Raw genomic sequence first — 21814 nt, 5'->3', positions numbered from 1 at the left:
GCCAGCAACTCTAAAGCAGGATGGAAGCTCGGCCCTTGGGGCAGTCTCCAAAGGATTAGAAATAGGAATTCAGAAAATATGGACTTTACTGGCGCAGATAAGTAAAACATAGTATTTATTGTTAGCAAGTTAAAATATAAAACAAATCATTGGCAAACAATTGCCGGCACATACAAATAATCAAACAAAACCAAAAAAGTACAAAGAAAAGGTAATTGCAAACTACCACTTTATAAAAAGCATGTAGATATACATATACTCTGTGACATTGATCATATCGTAAATACCCCCCAAAAAGGAGGCATAAAGATACCACTTCCCCTCCCGGGGATCTGTAGATAAGATTGTCACAGATGCCAAAGATTTGCGGAGTGTGAGCTAGGCTGATATGTTTCGCAATTATGCTTCATCTGGAGCTCTGGTTCAACACTCAGTATGACAAAACATTTACTGTTAGCCACTCTTATCAAAAACAGGTAATAAGATAAGCAGCTTTTTGGATAGTTCAAATTGCAATGCAATCTCCAAAACCAATAATTTAATCACATAAGTTATTGATAAATAACAATACTGAAAAGTTTCTGTCTAATTGGAGGAACCAAACGTGCTGGCAACCCTGCAAAGGGGAAATCCCCAACAAGGAGAGAACGTGGGGATCCACACAACAAAACACATACTTAAAGGATGTAGGAAAATTGAATCAAGGATAGTAATGTTAGTGTAACATACCTATAAAGGTGCTTACAAAAAGGTAAATTGAGGGGGGGGGGGGGGGATCGGAAGGGCCAACAAGGTAAAATCTGAATATAAAATTGTTAGGATATCTACAAGAACATGGTCCTTGTCCAACTGGGGCTGTGATTAGATGGTATAGATCAGGGGTACTGAATTAAAATTCATGGAGGTCCGCTTAGTAAAATCTTCTTCTAGCGGAGGTCCGAATCATGTTTGTGATTTGATTCAGATCCTTTACATTACAGCACCCTCTCCTAGGCGGTCCCATCTCTGCAGCTGGGGAATGCAGGTGAAACTGCACATGTTCCCGGCCCGCAGAGGAACACGCCACACTTCAGCACAGCTTGGTACTGCGCAATTTAAAAAAAGGGTCAGGGACTTGTTTTCCTGCATTTCACATGGGTAGTGCAGCCCATTAAAATGAATGGGCTGACCTACCTGTGACACTGAGCCCCATATCACAATCCCATCCTTACATCTATTCCACATTGTCCACTGCACATCACAGTTCCCTTCCCTTCACCAAGATCCCCTTTGTGTTATCATACCCCCTTAACATCAACACCCTTCTTATCCCCTCATTACAGAACCCCACTCCCCTACATTACTATCCTCAGCCCCTCATCACAGTACTCAGCTCCCCCACATTGTCCTCAGTTCCCCATTACAGTATTCACCCCCCCCCCCGACATTAGAGTACTCAGCCTTAACCCCCATTCCCCCCACATCAGAGTCCTCAGCCCCCACACATATCAGAGTCCTCAGCCCCCACACATATCAGCGTCCTCAGCCCCCACACATAGAGTCCTCAGCCCCCCACACATATCAGCGTCCTCAGCCCCCCACACATATCAGAGTCCTCAGCCCCCAACATAGACTCCTCAGCCCCCACACATAGAGTCCTCAGCCCCCCACACATATCAGAGTCCTCAGCCCCACACACATATCAGAGTCCTCAGCCCCCACACACATATATCAGAGTCCTCAGCCCCCACACACATATATATCAGAGTCCTCAGCCCCCACACACATATCAGAGCCCTCAGCCCCCACACACATATATCAGAGTCCTCAGCCCCCACACACATATATCAGAGTCCTCAGCCCCCACACACATATATCAGAGTCCTCAGCCCCCACACACATATCAGAGCCCTCAGCCCCCACACACATATCAGAGTCCTCAGCCCCACACACATATCAGAGTCCTCAGCCCCACACACATATCAGAGTCCTCAGCCCCCACACACATATATCAGAGTCCTCAGCCCCCACACACATATATCAGAGTCCTCAGCCCCCACACACATATATCAGAGTCCTCAGCCCCCACACACATATATCAGAGTCCACAGCCCCCCACACATATATCAGAGTCCTCAGCCCCACACACATATCAGAGTCCACAGCCCTCGCACACATTAGAGTACATAGCCCCCCCACACATTAGATTACATAGCCCCCATACACATTAGAGTACATAGCCCCCATACACATTAGAGTACTCTTCTTTGCTGTACTCAGTGTCTCTCCCCCTTCCTACATTATGTCTCCCCTACCTTACACAGCCAGGAGAACTCGAGGCATAGCAGGTCTGGAGGAAGGAAGCTGCAAGATGGTGATTGGTTGCTTAGACTGCCATTCATCTTGGCAACCAATCACTGGCTGTTTACCTCGGGCAGTTCCCGCCCTCCCTTCAGAGCTGTCCTGCCTCACGCTGTCGGCTCTGCAAAGAAATCATCACAGCTGAAAGGAGAGCAGGCTGATAAATGGCGAGACAGCTGCGGTCCGGGAGGGGGAAGGAGGGGGGCCGGAAACGGACCGCGGGCCGCCATTTAGTGATGCCTGGTATAGATGTTTGGCCATATGTGGCCTCTACAGATATAAAAGAAAAATATCACATATCTGTATAAACTGTATCCACTGAGTTGAAAGAAAGAGCACCACGGTGAATGGGCCTCAAACCTAGTACACCCAGAATTGTAAAAAAAACTGATAAAGTTGAGTGATAGATATAAAACACCAACCCATATAATTAAATAAAGAAATTAGAATGTGCATAAATACCATAGTACATAGTGATACATAGAAATAACGTAAAAAGTAAAAATCAGATACTTTAAGAGCTCACCATTCAGTAACCATTTAGATTAGATTAGGTCTTTGGTAGTCAGGTAAAAGAGGATCAAATAAGATAACTGAGGTCCTAGAAACAAATATAATCAAAATTGATCCTGACCTTCATAAGAAATGGTAAACCACATAACTAACATGATCTAGAACACCATAAATGCATAAGCTGTAAAGCCAGCATTATAATATATAGAGGATCAGGGTGTATGCTATAAAATTGTTAAAAAGTGTGGAGCAGCAAGCTCACCGTGTTGGTTAAAGGGCAATGGTTAAAAGTCTTATTACAAACAGTAAGAGATAGGTGAATGATAGCCAGCCTATAATATACTTACAGAAAATAGGCAGTATGTCTATAAGTAAGTGAAGGGAGTACTCAGAGTGTGTATCTTGGGGGTGACATGGATTTGAGTCCAAAGTAACAGTACTCCAAGGGTCCCCCAGCATACACCCCCAACCAGAGCAAACCAGAGCCGTGCTCCCCTACAAGCCAGGGCCGTAGTCCGTCGGCAGGCGGCTGGCCTCCACACTCCTCCAGTAACCCGTGACAAACGTCCCAGCAGATGGGCGTTCGTCACACACTCTACCACCAGTAATGCGCGGATACACTCTACCATCAGTAACGCGCGGATACACTCTACCACCAGTAACGCACGGATACACTCTACGACCAGTAATGCGTGGATACACTCTACCACCAGTAATGCGTGGATAACCTCTACCACCAGTAATGCGCGGATACACTCTACCACCAGTAACGCGCAGATACACTCTACCACCAGTAACGCGTGGATACACTCTACCACCAGTAACGCACAGATACACTCTACCACAAGTAAAGCGTGGATGCACTCTACCACCAGTAAAGCCAGGATACACTCTACCACCAGTAATGCGTGGATACACTTTACCACCAGAAAAAGCGAGGCTACACTCTACTACCAGTAAAACGAGGATATACTGTACCACCAGTAAAGCGCAAATACACTCTACCACCAGTAAAGTGCGGATACACACTACTGTCAGGAAAGTGCAGATACGCTCTACCACAAGTAAAGTGCTGACACCATTTAAGTATAGAAATACTCTGCCATGCCACCTATCTAAAATAAAAACTGCTACTACAAATTAATTCATGCATTATAAACCAATCTACAGCATAACTTAAAAAAATAAAATAAATTGCTTTTTCATTTAATCTCCAAATAGTTCTCCCGAACTGAAGCAGCATAGGATAATGAAACAAAATATGTTACCTGAGGATTTGTTCCAGCTGATCTACCTTGTCATGCAAGGATTTTGTTATGTCTGTCTCTGTGCTGGGAATAAGAGGATGAAAAAGATATTGTAAATCAGATTGCTGAAAATAATTTCCTGTTTTTATTAATACAGCATTGCTGAGTGACACAAACAATAACTAAGTCTTCTATCAAAGCTGACACCGTGTTCCACTGCACTGGCTGGGCCCTCAGAGGGTACTTCTAAAGTGAGACTTTGGATGATAGGGCAAAAAAACTGTATGTATTGGATGCCTAATATAACTTATTTTACTACTTTAAAGGGGGCTAGGCAGGGTAGAAATATGTGACAGTAGCGATTTCTGAATATGCTGGGCTGTCATTACTGCTAGGTGACTCATTAACCTGAACAAGCATCTGCAACCTTCACCTGCTATGCTAGTTCCATTTTAGTGACCCAAGGGTGTTTTCATGCAATTCCCAGAATTCAGCTTGAAGGATTAATTTTCACTTCTCTGTAGCAACCAGTCAGATTCTCGTTTCCATCCTTAAAAATTTGAATAAAAAAAAGGAAGCCTGAATTGTTGCAGTGATAACAAACTGCCTGAAACAGCTCTTCTCTCGGTCATTAAAAAAAAAAAAAAAAAAAAAACTGGACCAATACTTAAGCTCCCAACTCCTCAGAAGTCATTACCCTCATTAACACCCAGTTCTCTTACGAAAACATGTACTCTTATGTAATATCACAAACTGAAAAGTTTCATAAATCCTGGAAAATATGGACTGAGGGGAAATTCTATCCTAAAACCTGATAATGCTTTATTTTATGCTCAATGCGTATAACCCTGTGTAGTTGTCACTTGTGCAATCTCTCTCATAGACCGTAACTGCTCTAATTTTGTATTATGTCCACACTCTTTTACAACTGAATGAAATTACATTTGTTTTTCTTTTTTGTATTCTCCTTCCTCGCCCATATTGCATGTTCTTCACGTTTATATTTCTTACTTTGTTCAAACAATAAAAATTGAAACAAAAAAAAAAAAAAGTCCACTCTTTTTGCCCTAATATAAAAATAAATCAGAGATAATAAAAAATGTTCAGACGGCACTTTGAATAAAACCGTGAATTTACAGTTAACCCTAACTTACAGTGAAGAATGAACTGCAGAATATGAATGCATCACCGCCAATCATAGGCAGCGTGTGTACGTACAGCTATGGGCTGGGAAATGTCTCACTGCCTAGGACTGCTTCCTGGTGGGTAAGATCCTAACACCCCCATCTCTAGTGCTCAGTGGAAAGAGTGCCGCTTGCATTGGTGGTCAGTGGGAAGAGTGCCTTTTATGTTGTTGGCCAGTTGGAAGCATGCTGGAAGAATTCTTTAACATTGGTGGCCTGTGAGAAAAGTGCCCTTTACATTGGTGGTCAGTGAAAATAATGCCTTTTACATTGGTGGTCAGTGGGACGCTACTTTGGTGGTCAGTGGGAAGAATGTTTCTTAGTAGCAATAATAAAATGGTATGTAAAAAGGTCAAGTGAGAAAAGCATATTGGGAGGTTATCAACCCAGTAGTGTAATAGAAGCAGAAAAAAAAAAAGATAAGGGTGTTGAACGATGACCCCCTGATACCTCACATTTCAAATGGATAGACAAACTATTTATATAAAAATGTATATTTTTATACAAATTTCTTAAAATTATAGACATATCACATCATAAGGGTAAAAAACAGCCCAAAATGTATGAAAACAAGGTTAAGAGGATCGTCTGCCAACATCTGACTTAGTATCTCATATTGCCATCACATCCCCTTGGGCTGTAGGGAGACAAGTATATAGGAACCTGCATTGGGAAAAGCCAGCCCCCTGGAATGGAACAAATAAGAACAGAAGGTCTCAGAAAACTCTTAAGAAAAGTATGAGAATAAATCCTCAAGAATGACATACAAAGCGATGGTGGTATACAAGTTGAATTGAAGGCAAAGGAAGCCAGGTGATCCGCAACCCAACGGCAGCCTAACATATAAAAGAAAATTCAAAAGGAGCGTAGTCCTAATAGGGGGCCCAGATTAGTCACATTACAATGGGTATGTGAGAATCCACAGCGGTTCCTGGGTCTCCCGAGGACCCGAACAACCAGCAAAAACAAAGGCTTCTTACATAAGTGGTCAGTGTGATGAACGACTCCTATGTTGGTGGCCATTGGGAAGAATGCTTCCTTCTGTGGTGATTAGAAGGAAGAATGATCACCTTACAGATAGCTAAAAATTATCTTTGGTGTCTGCAGTTGCATACCTTAGGGTTAGAAATTACTCAATGTTCAAGAAACCCCTAGCAACCTCTGGTGGAACCCTAGTTAATAAAGGCTGACTTAGAGGATCTCTTACCCATAACCCCTCTGGGGCAAACACTCCAGAATGTCATAGCAGAGGGACAGCTGGTTATCTCGCTCACAAGTGTAGATGGATTCCAAAGCTATGATCATAAGCTGGTCCTGATCAGGAATTAGCTTCTGTGGCCACTAAAAGGGAACACAAGCAGAAAAAAACAAAAAACAATCAGTTATATTTTGTAGTTTAGCAACAATAGACAACTAAAGAGGATCCTAACTGCTTAAAAAAGTCACCCCTGGCATCATATCCAATTCTACCACTTATATAAGAAAGAGCCAAGAGTAATATTTCAAATGTGTAATGTATAAATGTCTGGTAATCTATGCCTTCTTTACAGTGCAATGATAGAAGGGTGCTCTCCAAGCACAACACAAGGATTCCGAATTTGTGATTTTCCTCATGTCCACATGCACTTCCCTCCAAACAATTACGACCTGAAATATCCCAAAGTCAAATTAGTTAATCAAGGATTAAAAGCCGCTCACAGAATCTTTTAATCTCTGGAACTTAAATGATGCAGATAAAGTGTGATTTATTGTTGTCACATCTGTAGTACAGCCTAATTTATTACTTCAACATGCTGTCACCATTTAATTATTCAAAGCTGTTGCTAAGCTATGAAAAAATAAATCACTTATTATAGAATATTCTCACAGCGCTGGTATATCAACCAAAGCAACTCTTCCTCTGTCCAGCTCTTCAACATTGATCAGAAAATTGTTATGGGGCACAGACAAACCAAACCAGGTAAAATCAACCAAAGACAAAGTGATTGTCACCCAGCACTGAGTCTGTTTATTGTTATGTCTGAGAGCAATTCAGGTGACTTTTTTTTACTTTATTGATTCATATTTTTAAGTTTTGTTAGTTCTATTATAGTATTTGTATTAATGCATACAGTATCTCACAAAAGTGAGTACACACCTCACATTTTTTGTAAATATTTTATTATATCTTTTCATGCTGTACCCTCAAAATAATTTAACACAGCCATTAATGTCTAAACCACCGGCAAAAAAAGAGAGTACACCCCTAGGTGAAAATGTCTAAATTGGGCCCAAAGTGTCAATATTTTGTGTGGTCACCATTATTTTCCAACACTGCCCTAACCCTCTTGGGCATGGAGTTCACCAGAGCTTCACAGGATGCCACTGGAGTTCTCTCCCACTCCTGCATGATGACATCAAAGAACTGGTGGATGTTAGAGACCTTGCACTCCTCCACCTTCTGTTTGAGGATGCCCCACAGATGCTCAATAGGGTTTAAGTCTGGAGACATGCTTGGCCAGTCCATCACCTTTACCCTCAGCTTCTTTAGCAAGGCATTGGTATTCTTGAGGTGTGTTTGGGGTCGTTATGTTGGTATGTCGGTCAGGATCCTGGTGCTGGGGGGCGAGCGCGTGCCTCAGGCGGTGCACTCCCGCCCCCACTCGGCAGCGGGGAATGCCGATGCACGGGGCCGGTGGCCATGATTGCCGCCGGCCACCCGTGATTGCTCCCCGCTGAGAGAGAACGGGCAACTGTTGTAAACAAAGCTAACCGTTCTTCTCTCTGAAATGATCACAGAGTGCCTGCGATCCTTCTATATAAGATCACAGGTCTCTATGGTAATTTCAAAAGCCCAACCCTCCCACGGTTAGTAAACACGCCCCTAGGCTTACTAAATGTGATACCCCTTGATCACCAACTAGGTTAACCCCTTCCCTGCCAATGTCATTATTACAGAAACAGTGCATATTTTTAGCTGGTCCCCACCAAAAGTGTCAAAAAGGTTGCAAACCCGCTAAAAATCACAGATTGCCGCCATTACTAGTAATAAATAAATAAAAATGACAAATCTTTCCCCTACTTTGTTGACGCGATAGCTTTTGCACAAACCAATCACAATACGCTTATTGCGATTTTATTTTACCAAAAATATGTAGCAGAATACAAATTGGCCTAAAAGGATAACAAAATGTGATATTTACATTTTTTTTTTTAGGGGGGGGGTTGTTATATAGCAGAATGTGAGAAATATTTTTTTCAGAATTGTCACTTTTATGGTTGTGACAATTGCACGGTCGTGCGACACTGTACCAAAACAATAGTTCTTTTGGTGGTATTTGAACAAAAAAATAGCAACAATTTGAAAAAAAAAAAAAAAGAAAAAACAATATTTTTCACATTCTGCTATATGACATTCTCAAAAAAATAAATAAAAATCTAAATTTTAACATTTTAGGCCAATTTGTTTTCTGCTACATGTTTGGTAAAAAAAAACTGCAGTAAACGTATTTTGATTGGTTTGCGCAAAAGTTATCGCATTTACTAACTACGGGAAAGATTTAAGTAATTTTTATTGTTTTTTTTTTTTTCACTAGTAATGGCGGTGATCTGCGATTTTTTACGGGACTTCGACATTGCGGCACACAGATCGGACCCCTTAAATTTTTGACACTTTTGGGGGTACCAGTGACATTACTACAGTAATCAGTGCTAAAAATATGACCACTGATGACGTTGGCGGTGTGCTGACGAAACGCGTCGGGAATGTGAGATCGTAACCTAGAGGAAGTTCCGGTCAAGGTGGAACGCAGATGGAACGCGGAAACGGCGTCTCCATTCCTTGAATACCGCGATTCCTTACACTAAAGGCTTTATATCTACTGTGATGTAATAAGTGCATTTTTAATCATTAAACGATTTTTATGTGAGATACTACGCCATGAGAGCCTTCTCTCCTTTCTCCAATCATGTCATGGTCCTAATCTAATGATACGGCTTGGCTATACACTTCCCTTGTGAGAGAGTGTTCCTTTACATCTATTGCCAATTTTAATGTGGACATCTCTTGATGAGAGATTTGTCTGGTCTGATCGGCTGCTAAGAGGATTACGCTCATGTGACCCCCTATAATCAAGGGGTCCCATATCTCTGGTAAGCAGTACCTTTTGCCCTCACTGGGTGAACGAGTGAAGGTGGAGGCTTAAAGGAACACATTCTCCTATCAAGTTTTAGGACATTCTCTTGCTGGCGATTTGCACTAGAGACTCTATTTATTTATTATTAATATATTGTCACTATATTTCACCCATCACTTCACAGCCTGGTGTTTTTTGTCTTTTTAATCATTTAACAGACAATTTCTGTTTATCACATTGATTCACAATATGGTTTGTATGAGCGCCGTACCCCTTTTTGCATAAACATTATCCACGTATATCACGTTTACGTTGCAGCTCACAGTTTGAAAGGAATTTCACATAATAACACAGGAATCCAAAAATATTATATTTATTTATTTAATTTTTATTCATTAGCGTAGGTTGGTTGGTGCTTCACACCAATCCTCTTTTCCAGTGCTAAAAATATGCACTGTTACTGTAATTATGACACTGGCAGGGAACTTTGTGGGTGATCAAGGGGTTAAATGTATGCCTAACGCTTACTGGTGTGTGTGTGTGTGTGTGTGTGGGGGGGGGGTGTTCTGTAACAGGCAGGGAGATCGCAGTTTCGGCTATGCTGAATCTGCTGATCTCTTCCTGCCTGTCACTGAGAAGACTTGCCTGCTTTGTTTACATAAGCAGGTGGGTCTTCTCACAGTTTCCCTGAAATCGCCACCTCTCCTCCCCCTGGCCCGATTCCCGCTGTGTCTAAACACAGCGGGAGTGCGCCTCCAACGGCGCGCGCCGCCGAAACCAGGGAAAGACAGGGACACTGTACCAAAACAATAGTTCTTTTGGTGGTATTTGAACAAAAAAATAGCAACAATTTGAAAAAAAAAAAAAAAGAAAAAACAATATTTTTCACATTCTGCTATATGACATTCTCAAAAAAATAAATAAAAATCTAAATTTTAACATTTTAGGCCAATTTGTTTTCTGCTACATGTTTGGTAAAAAAAAACTGCAGTAAACGTATTTTGATTGGTTTGCGCAAAAGTTATCGCATTTACTAACTACGGGAAAGATTTAAGTAATTTTTATTGTTTTTTTTTTTTTCACTAGTAATGGCGGTGATCTGCGATTTTTTACGGGACTTCGACATTGCGGCACACAGATCGGACCCCTTAAATTTTTGACACTTTTGGGGGTACCAGTGACATTACTACAGTAATCAGTGCTAAAAATATGACCACTGATGACGTTGGCGGTGTGCTGACGAAACGCGTCGGGAATGTGAGATCGTAACCTAGAGGAAGTTCCGGTCAAGGTGGAACGCAGATGGAACGCGGAAACGGCGTCTCCATTCCTTGAATACCGCGATTCCTTACACTAAAGGCTTTATATCTACTGTGATGTAATAAGTGCATTTTTAATCATTAAACGATTTTTATGTGAGATACTACGCCATGAGAGCCTTCTCTCCTTTCTCCAATCATGTCATGGTCCTAATCTAATGATACGGCTTGGCTATACACTTCCCTTGTGAGAGAGTGTTCCTTTACATCTATTGCCAATTTTAATGTGGACATCTCTTGATGAGAGATTTGTCTGGTCTGATCGGCTGCTAAGAGGATTACGCTCATGTGACCCCCTATAATCAAGGGGTCCCATATCTCTGGTAAGCAGTACCTTTTGCCCTCACTGGGTGAACGAGTGAAGGTGGAGGCTTAAAGGAACACATTCTCCTATCAAGTTTTAGGACATTCTCTTGCTGGCGATTTGCACTAGAGACTCTATTTATTTATTATTAATATATTGTCACTATATTTCACCCATCACTTCACAGCCTGGTGTTTTTTGTCTTTTTAATCATTTAACAGACAATTTCTGTTTATCACATTGATTCACAATATGGTTTGTATGAGCGCCGTACCCCTTTTTGCATAAACATTATCCACGTATATCACGTTTACGTTGCAGCTCACAGTTTGAAAGGAATTTCACATAATAACACAGGAATCCAAAAATATTATATTTATTTATTTAATTTTTATTCATTAGCGTAGGTTGGTTGGTGCTTCACACCAATCCTCTTTTCCAGTGCTAAAAATATGCACTGTTACTGTAATTATGACACTGGCAGGGAACTTTGTGGGTGATCAAGGGGTTAAATGTATGCCTAACGCTTACTGGTGTGTGTGTGTGTGTGTGTGTGGGGGGGGGGTGTTCTGTAACAGGCAGGGAGATCGCAGTTTCGGCTATGCTGAATCTGCTGATCTCTTCCTGCCTGTCACTGAGAAGACTTGCCTGCTTTGTTTACATAAGCAGGTGGGTCTTCTCACAGTTTCCCTGAAATCGCCACCTCTCCTCCCCCTGGCCCGATTCCCGCTGTGTCTAAACACAGCGGGAGTGCGCCTCCAACGGCGCGCCGCCGAAACCACTTCCCCCTCCAATGACGTAGATCTACGTGGCTGGACCCAGGGGAGAAATATTACTATGGGCGGTCGGCAAGTGGTTAAGGACACATGAGGCTATTATTTAGTACACATTTTTAATGAAAAAAAATCTGTTCTGTTTTTTATTATAGGCAATTATATATAAAAAAATGAACATACAATCATGTGAAAAGTATACAGGTTTAGCCCTACTCAACGTTTGTATTGAAAAACCCCCACACTTGTGTACAGTTATAACCAACATCCTATTGACTGCAAGACTATCAATTACTAGCTTATGGAAGTCTACCACTCCCCCCATCCGTGGAGAATATAGTCCAATTAATCCAGACCAACTACACATATGAGGCAATGCTGGCTCCCACCAGGGCAGCATATACCCGCTCCCTTTGATACTTGGGTCCCATGGAGGATCTGGTACTCGCATAACTTGCATCCTCATTACGGTCATAGGTCTGAAAACTACCGCTCGGTGCAATTCTTGTTCTCCCTACCTCCATCTCCCCTCTCTCTCTCTTAAAGTTCTGTGACTCAGAAAGTAAGCTAGAGCAATTCTGAGATCCTACACCTAGTATGTAAATCAGTTTGTATGTTTGCACCAACTGTTATATTTCCTATGTTATATATGGCTTGTATAGATATTCTGACATTTGATAGCTCTGCATCTGCTTTGTCATGTTGTTATACAATATGATATGTATCTTCTTGTTAAAATCCAATAAAAAATTATTAAAATGAAAATGTAAAGATACCTCATGAAAACTGTTGACTTTTTCAAGTTATTTGACAAACCAGAGTTTGAAAGGATGATATATTTGTATAAGGTCATAAGTAAAAACTGTCATTTCAATCATTTATTCAATAAAAATATCAATAGACGTAAAGGTGTACTATGCAAAAAATGACAACCTTGGCGTCAGAAGCTGGTATTGTGCCCTGTAGCAGAAATGACTTCTTGTGAGCTTCTTGTATAAGTAGTGATAAAAAATGTTATGTTATCATTATCCCATGCAAAATTCTTTCAGTTGCAAAGTTGCAAAATGTTTGTGGCCTGGGGAAGAAGCTGATCAAGAACGTACAACCCCAATGCCAAAAACTTTGAGACACTATGTAAAATCTACATTTAAACAGAATGTAATGATTTGCAATTCTCATAAACCCATGTTTTGTTAACAGTAGAAAACATATCAAATGTTTAAAAGGAGAAAATGTACCAGTTTAAGAAACTTTAAGAAAAAATAATTATGTTTGATATTGATGGCAACAACACATCTCCAAAAAGTTGAGACAGGGACAGGTTTATCAGGGTGTAGCATCCCCAATTCCTTAAACACTCTGTAAATGTCTGGGAACTAAGGAGACCATTTGCTGGAGTTTTGGGAGAGGAATGCTATCCCATTTTTGCCTGAAATAGGATTCTAACTGCTCAACAGTCCTCGGTTTTCTTTGTTGTATTTTTCATTTCAAGATGCACCAAAAATTTCAAATTGGTGAAAGGTCTGGACTTCAGGCAGGCCATTTAGCCACCTGGATTTTTCTACTACGAAGCCATGCTGTTGTCAGATGCAGACTGTGGTTTAGCATTGTCTTGCTGAAACATGTAAGGGCTTCCCCTAAAAAGACCTTATCTGGATGAGAGCATATGCTGCTCAAAAACCTGGATATACCTTTCATCTTTGATGGTTCCTTTCCAGATGAGCAAGCTGCCCATTCAATATGCACTATTACACCCCATACCATCAGAGATGCAGGCTTTTGAACCGAGCACCGATAACAAGCCACAAAGTCCCTCTCCTCTTAAGTCCAAAGGATGCGGCACCCATAGTTGCCAAAAAGAATGTTGACTTTCGATTTGTCTGACCACAGAACAGTTTTCCACTTTACAACAGACTATTTTAAATGAGCTTTGGCCCAGAGAAGATGGCAGTGTTTCTGGAACATGTTTAAATATGGCTTCTTCTTTGCATGATAGATCTTTACATTTTTGGATGGCATGGCGAGCTGTGCTCACAGTGATTTGTGTAAGAATGCATGCCTGTTTTTAATGTAGTGCCGTCTGAAGGCCCAAAGATCACAGGCATACAATGTTGCGTTTCGGCCTTGTCTCTTGTCCACATAGATTTCTCCAAATTCTCATTATCTTTTGATGATATTATATACTGTAGGTGATGATATATTTCAACTCTTTGTAAGTTAATGTTGAGTAACATTATTGTGAAATTGTTCGACAATTTTTAACTTTTCAATAGTTTTTATTGAATATTTTCCATATAACAATTAACAGACAAACAAAAAATAGCAATGGTGAGTATACCATGGTACAGGGTATTTTTCCAGAACAGTAACAAATGCCAAAGGTGTAAAATCAGAACCAGAATCAAGTAAACAACATTTGAGTAATCAAAAGGAGGGAACAAAATAATTACTTTGAGTCCACGTTGACCAGTCTTTGTGGAATTTTGGGCCTCTAAGGATAGAGAAAGTGTATGCCTTTTCTAGAGAATACTGAACATTAATCTGTCTCATAACCTCCAAGTGTGATGGAGCAATAGATTGTTTCCTATAATGTGCTATAATGGTTCTAGCCGATATCAGCACATGTACTACGACTGTTCTCATTTGGTGCGGTATTAGGTCAATTCCCAGGTTAAGAAGGGCTAAGGCAGGATTAGGTTGCGTCAATATACCAGTAATAGTATAAATAATCTCAAATACCTTTCCCCAAAAGCTGGTCAAGCCTTTACACATCCAAAAAATATGGAGAATGGTACCAACTTGGTCACAATTTCTCCAGCATAAGGGACTCTGAGATTCATATATTTTAGACAAGCGGTATGGTGTTAAATACCAGCGGGTAAGGACCTTTTGTGCCTGCTCCCAGTGGGAAACACACTGGGTTGGCTGTAAGATGTTCGGATAGCCAGTTTCCACTGTGCTTCTGTGGGGGTTATCTTAAGGTCTTTTTCCCATGCAATCATGTGCGGTGTTTTGCTGAACGTGGTTTTTTTGTCATATAGAGTTATAAAACATGGAGATGCCTTTCATATGGTGTAAGGGGTTAGAGAGGAATTGCCATATTGGTGAAGGTAGGTGCATCTTGGGTGGGGGAGATTTACGGAGGAAACTGGAAATGCTATTATAAGGAAAGATGGCCTGCGGAAATAGTTTGAATTCTTGTTGTAGGGCCGTAAACGGTTTGATTGTGTCTCCTTGGTACAGCTGTGCTACATTGTATATGCCTGCTGAGGTAAATTTGGAGATGTTGACGCAGGGGAGGAGGGTTTTAAGGACGGTTATTGGTATTTGAGCTGGGACGGTAAACGTTGATCGGGGGAAGTTGGGTAAGGAGATGTCTCCATGAAATTAATGTCGCTTGGGTAGGTAAGGGAAGAGAGTGTAGGGGGATCTGCCTCCAATTGTCTGCGAATATCAGGGTACCGAGGTCCTCCACTTTAGATAGTGTGGATTCAATAGGGATCCACGGGAGATTGAGGTGATTTGAGAACCAGTGTTGTAGCGGTGCCAAGCGAGATGCGTGATAATAGTCGAGAATGTCAGGGATACCGATGCCACCCACCGATTTATGCTTCACCATATATGCATATGCACATCTCGCTCTTTTTTTTGCCAAATAAATGTGCGCAAGAGTCTCTCAAGGGACGTGATGTATTTACGGGGTATTGGTGCTGGAAGGGTTCGAAATATGTAAAGAATTTTGGGGAGACAAACCATTTTGAATGCAGCAATTCTGCCAGTCCACAGCAGTTCAGTAGATTTGAACTTGGCGATGTCCTTGGAAATATCCGAAACAAGGGGTGTCATATTGGAGGGAACTAGGCCGGCAGTGGGAAAGGTAAGGTTGATTCCTAAGTAGTGTAAGGGTGAAGATGACCATGTGTATGGTAAAGTGGATTTTAAGTGGGAACTGGTGGTCTTGTTTTAGCCCATGTTTAGGATGGCAGATTTGCTGAAATTCACTTTATAGTATGAAATACCACTAAAGGTTTGTAGAATGTCATGGGCTGCGGGGAGTGAGATGACCGGGTTAGTGAGACTGAGAATTATGTCGTCTGCAAACAGCGGGATAACATGGTTTGACCAAGGAAATTTAAAGCCAGAGATCAGAGCATGTTGTCTGAGAGATGCTGCTAGGGGTTCAATTAATAGATTAAATATGAGGGGCGACAGAGGGCATCCTTGGCGGGTACCATTTGTTATAGGAAAGGGTTTGGAGAGGATCCCAGCTGACAATACTTTGGCCGATGGGGAGGAATAGAGGGTAAGTATGGCAGATAGAATCGGACCAGAGAAGCCAAATCTTTGCAGTACTGCTTTCGTGTACCCCCAGTGGACGTGGTCAAACGCCTTCTCTGCATCTATAGACAGAAGCTGAGAAGGCGTTTTAGTACGTTCTGCATGGTGGATCAAGTTTACCACTCTCTTAGTGGCGTCTGGGGGTTGTCTGCCCTTGATAAAGCCCATCTGGTCTTCTGCTATCAACGTGGGGAGAACTAAGGCTAATCTGTTTGCAATGAGTTTGGCGAACACTTTAACGTCATTGTTTAGTAAGGAGATAGGCCTGAAATTTGCTGGTGTCGTCGGGGGCTTACCAGGTTTAGGGAGGGTAATAACATTAGCCTGGAGCATCTCGGGAGGTAGGGTGCCGGTGGTGATGGCGGTGGAAAAGAGATGTAGCATATGTGGTGCTAATATAGCTTGCATAGTGCAGTAATATTCGTTTGTCAAACCGCCGAGGCCCGGCGATTTGTGCAGGGGCAGAGCTTTTAGTGTTTTTGTTAGCTCGGATAATGTAAACGGTTAGTTAAGTTGTGTCAATGAGTCTACGGAAAGTGCCGGCAAACGGAGTTGCCGAAGGAAGTTGTGAATATCTGATTCTGTAGGTTGGGGGGTATGTGAGTCTTCATTCAGGTTATACAAAGAACTATAATAGTCCGCAAACGCATCTGCAATTTTTTGGGGATGGGTTAGTTTGGTATTCGTGTGCGGATGGGAGATGGAGTCAATTTTGGATTTTATTCTTCTCGCTTTCAACCTGGAAGCCAAGAACTTGCCTGCTTTGTTGTGGGACGAGTAGTATCGCAAGCGGAGGCGAGCAAGTAGTTTGTCATGTTGTTCCTTTAATATTCTACGCAGATCCGAACGGAGCGATGTAAGCTTAGATGCATTAGCGGCAGATGGGGCTGATTTATTGATATCATCTAGGGACCGAATGTCATTAATAAGGCTGTGTAATTTAGTTAGGCGCTTCTTTTTGAGGCGGGATCCCAGTTGAATCAGAATGCCCCTAATGAACGCCTTATGTGTATTCCACAGAATGGATGGGGACATTCCAAGAGTGGCATTCGTGTCAAAGAATTCTTGCAACTGGGTTTGCAGGTATTTGAGTGAATCTGGGTCAGAAAGGATGGCATTATTGCAGCGCCACACAAATGATGAGGGGGTAGCAGGGTTATTTGACAGGGACAAGAGGACAGCAGCGTGATCAGACCATGTGATGGGTGATATGGAGGTGTCAAGCACTAAGGGCAATGTAGCGGAGTCTACGAAAAACATATCAATCCTAGTGTATGTATTATGGCAAGGAGAAAAGAAAGAGTAGTCCCGCTCCTCCGCGTGTTGGTAACGCCACACATCATGGAGCCCCTCGGAATGTGCTAGGGTGGCAAGAGAAGGCAGTTTCGATTCACCCCTGGAAGAGGAGTCCATGACGTGGTTCATCACCAAATTGAAATCACCGCACATGATCAATTTTCCCACTTTCAATTTAGCAACCTTCACACAGAGTTTAATTAAGAACCTCAACTGGTGCTTATTAGGAGCATAGACGTTAACTATTGTATGAGAACAGTTATCAATAATACAAACAATGATAATATACCGGCCCTCTGTGTCCTGCACCAACTTGGAGTAGGCGAAGGACACAGAGGAGCCGAAATCCAGCATCACGCCCCTCTTCTTCTCCGTGGAAGAGGCATGGAAAAAGCTAGGATATCAGCTTTGGAGGTGACCGCTTCCTGCCACATAGAATAACGCTTGACAGGGTGGTTAAAGCCCCTTAACGTTCAGGGAAAGAAGTTGTAAGGGCATGGTAGCTTAAAACAGAGAATGACATGGGTGCGTGGAGTATTATACATACTGTCAGTGTGTAGTTCCTCGCAGGAGAAGCCGTGAAGTAAGGAGTAGAACTCCTGGCAGCAACACAAACGTGGTAAAAGGTAGATGGAAGAGAGTACCTGAGGGACCGGCATACGTGGAGCAATGGATAGAAGATTATCCGATCTCAGCAGGGACAAGAAGATACGATTCAGATCATCATCCTGGTGAAGATGTCATTGATGGTTCGAGCAAGAGGCAACAAAGGGTTCCAAACCATGGATCAGTGGCCATAACTGTGAAGAAGTGGCACAAACAAAACTGACAAACAAAAAAACAAACAAAAAAGGAGCATCACAGGGTAAAAAAAACTTGGTCTGGTAGGACCTGGTGTGCAACTAGTTTTGCAAAGGCAGTGGGGGTCAGGAGCGAGGTGGCAGGTGCTCATCTAACAAGGTATGGACAGATACAGATACACCCAGCGAGAGTGAGAAGAAGTGCTGTCACTTGTGTTGGGAAGTAGATCTTGAAGATCTTGACACTACGTGCCAGTCAGGTTGGACATGCTGGATCGGTGGTGCATTGTTTGCGCGTTGAATGTCCTGAGGATCCGGTACAATTCCCCATTGGCGGAGCATGCGAATCCCTTGGTCTACGGTAGGGATATGGAATGTGGTGCCTTGGTGGGTTACACAGAGCCGCGCCGGGTATTTCCATTTATAGATGATTTTATGGTTGCGGAGGGCCTTGGTTATAGAGTTGAGATTGCGTCTCTGCTGCAAAGTGTACTGGGAATAGACTGGAAGGACTTGTAATGTTTCAGCTTGGTCAGGGAGGCGGTCTCTGTGCCCAAATGTTTCCAGAATTTTCTCTTTGGTCTGAAAAAAGTGTACTCTGAGCAGCACATCACGGGGTATTTCCTGTGGGAGAAAGGAGGGCTTGGGAATGTGGTGAATCCGATCTATGGTTAGATCCGCATTAGTGAGTTCTGGGACCGCTTTCTGAAACAAGTCTCTCACAAATGAGGGCAGTCAGTTGGTTAGGCTGAACAGATTCTGGGATGCCATGGATCTTAAGGTTGTTGGATCTGTCTTCTACATCTGCTAATTTTGCTTGGATTCGGTGGATGTCGTCTTGCTGGGATGTATGAGAGTCCACTAGTACATTATATGAGGTGGTAAATTCCTCCATTCTATCTTCAAGTGTGTGAACTAGATCCCCTAGACCGTGTAATTCTTTCTGGCAGTATGATATTGATGCAGCAATATTAGCTTGCATGGAGGAGTTTAACATGGACATCATCTCTTTAAGGGTGGTGTCTGACACTGGTTGCCCTGTTGTAGCAGTGGAGGCGAATGGGTCTGGAGGAGGGAGATAGGCCCAGGCAGTGGTGCATGGGTTGGAATTATTGCTCACCTCCATGTTCGGGGATGTCAGGGGCTGTTTGGCTTTCATCCCATCGAGGCCTCGATTTATCAGGGCTCTGCGTGGAGGGTGTTGAGGGTGTGGAGTCTCCAGGGCGCGCTGACCGCATCAGAGGAGAGGATCCGTGCTGTTCGGGAGCTGCCGCCGTGTCCTCTGATGCTGTATGCGCGGCCGCCACGAGAGGACAGACGCGCTGCGGGAGAGGCTGGGCGTCGGCGCCATTTTGGCGAAGTCCGGGAGTCGCCGGTCGGAAGAATTCCGACAATTTGCGGACGACAGGGGCCTCGGTCTTCCTTCTCGTCATGTCCGCTGTGTTCGGTGGATGTTCCCCTGCTCGTGCCAGGTGTCGGTAGATGTGTGCAGCGGCTGTGGCAGGCTGTGGAGCTTGAGTTCGCTGGGTGTTATCTGGAGCTCAGATGCTATGCGGCCATCTTAGTTGGCGGTCGCCACGACCCCTAAAAATCGTTCGACAATTTTTTAGACACAGCCTTTCACAGATTGGCGAACCTCCTCCATCTTTACTTCTGAGACACTCTGACTCTCCAAGATTCCCTTTTTATACCCAATCATGTTACTAACCTGTTGCCAGTTAACGAAATTAGATGCAAAATGTTCTCCCAGCTCTTCCTTGTTAGTACTACTTACTTTGACAGCTTTTCGTTGTTCTGTCCCAACTTTTCTGAGAGGTGTTGCTGCTATTAATTTCAACATTACCCTTTTTTTCCCTAAAATAGTACATTTGCTCAGTTTAAACATTTCATACATTTTTTTTTTCGTTGCGAAAAAAATATGGGTTCATGAGATTTGCAAATCACTGCATTCTGTTTTTATGTAGATTTTACACAGCGTCCCAACTATACATACATATACATATATATATATATATATATATATATATACACACACACACACTGTATAAACACATGCATATATACTGTGTGTTTTTGTACACACGTGCTCTGAAAAAAATAAATATAAACCACTATACTTTTTCTTTAAGACTTTTCTGTCAGATCAGACTGCCAAACCCGAATTTGTATTAATTTGCACAAAGCAACAGAACTAAGAACATCTCTTCTTACAGAGTGCAAACAATGTTTCGGCAAATAAGTAACTGAGAAAGTCATGAATAGCAATGAGCATCAAAGCTTTGTCATACCCAAGAAACATCCGCTGCCCATATCCACAAATATAGTGCCGTTAAGCACAGCAAACAGATAAAGAGAGAGTCAGCTTACATCGGGTTTCGAATTCTGAAATATCTTCAGAGGATATTTAAGGTCATCCTTGGCCATGGTTACTACATAATCCTTTAGGAGAGCGTTAGCGGACCCTTGGGTCTGTGTTTCACAGCGATGGAGGAAGGGAACCATCCACTGGTAGGCGTTCTTCACATACTGATCTTCTGGCGACTGGAAGATATATTAAATAACAAAAAAGAAAACACACTACATTAAGGAACATTCACATAGCAAAAAAAAAACATTTAATTATGTTGGTCTCCATATATGCATAAAATGTGTCTTACAATTCTGTATTTCTGTGAATTCTCTTCCACGTGACATCAGGCATTTACTGACCATCCAAGTCTTAAAAAAATGCAGTCCAAACTTTTTGAAAGCAGTAAAAACCATGATTCAAAGCATTCATTTACTGGGGATTTTTTTCTAGACTCTTACCTACAACAAAACAGGTCCCACATCCCCATTACTGCTTGCATCTATGTCTATTGTGCCAAATGGGACACAAACAAAAAAGAAAAAACAAAAGGATTTTACCCGTTCATTATATATAAAAAATAAAAAAATTAAAAATTAAAAATCACACCAAACCTGGCTTCAGCTACATTGTCCACCCAGGAATTTTGTCCGGACTAGACTTAAGCATACTTCTACGACTAACCCTAATCTGGGTGAAGCGCAACGGGTGGGAACTGTAGTGGAAAACGGAATCTTCACGATGTGACAGGTTTGACATTTACAGAGCATGGCCCAAGTTTTATATTATTGTGGACAAGCAGACCGGGACGTGCTTCCTAAGGAACCAGCACCTGGAGGGGGAATCCGACAGTACATCCTACAGGACACTTTGTGCAGCACTATATATACACAATAAAAAAAAAAATGGGGATATATATATATATATATATATATATATATATATATATATATATATATATATATATATATATATATATATATATATATATATACATATATTTGGGCAGCAGAGTGACTAAGTGGTTAGTGCTTCCATCTAGCAGCACTAGGATCATTGGTTCAAATACCAACCATGGCACTACCTGCCTGGAATTTGCATGTTCTCCCTGTGCCTTAGTGGGTTTCCTCTGGGTACTCCGGTTTCCTCCCACGTTTCCAAAGACATGCTGGTAGGTTAATTGGTTCCTGCCTAAATTGGCCCTAGTATGTATATGTATGAATGTGAGTTAGGGACCT

At 42.2% G+C, this 21814-nt stretch overlaps 1 protein-coding gene across 1 annotated transcript in view; it reads right to left on the bottom strand.

The window, feature by feature from the left end:
• NBAS (NBAS subunit of NRZ tethering complex) overlaps positions 1-21814 on the bottom strand; it is a 1303215-nt gene that overhangs the window by 905153 nt on the left and 376248 nt on the right. The window contains exons 25-27 of the mRNA XM_082252487.1: positions 20597-20770; positions 6492-6625; positions 4122-4184 (exon numbers count right to left, since the gene is read on the bottom strand). Of these exons, the coding sequence (XP_082108613.1) occupies positions 4122-4184; positions 6492-6625; positions 20597-20770 (371 nt within the window). The remainder of the gene's footprint in view (positions 1-4121; positions 4185-6491; positions 6626-20596; positions 20771-21814) is intronic.

This window comes from Pelophylax lessonae (assembly GCF_965119305.1).
Source record: "Pelophylax lessonae genome assembly, chromosome: 3".
NCBI classification, from domain to species: domain Eukaryota; kingdom Metazoa; phylum Chordata; class Amphibia; order Anura; family Ranidae; genus Pelophylax; species Pelophylax lessonae.
The sequence above is the reverse complement of the archived record's forward strand: the minus strand, read 5'-3'. Positions and strand labels throughout refer to the sequence as shown.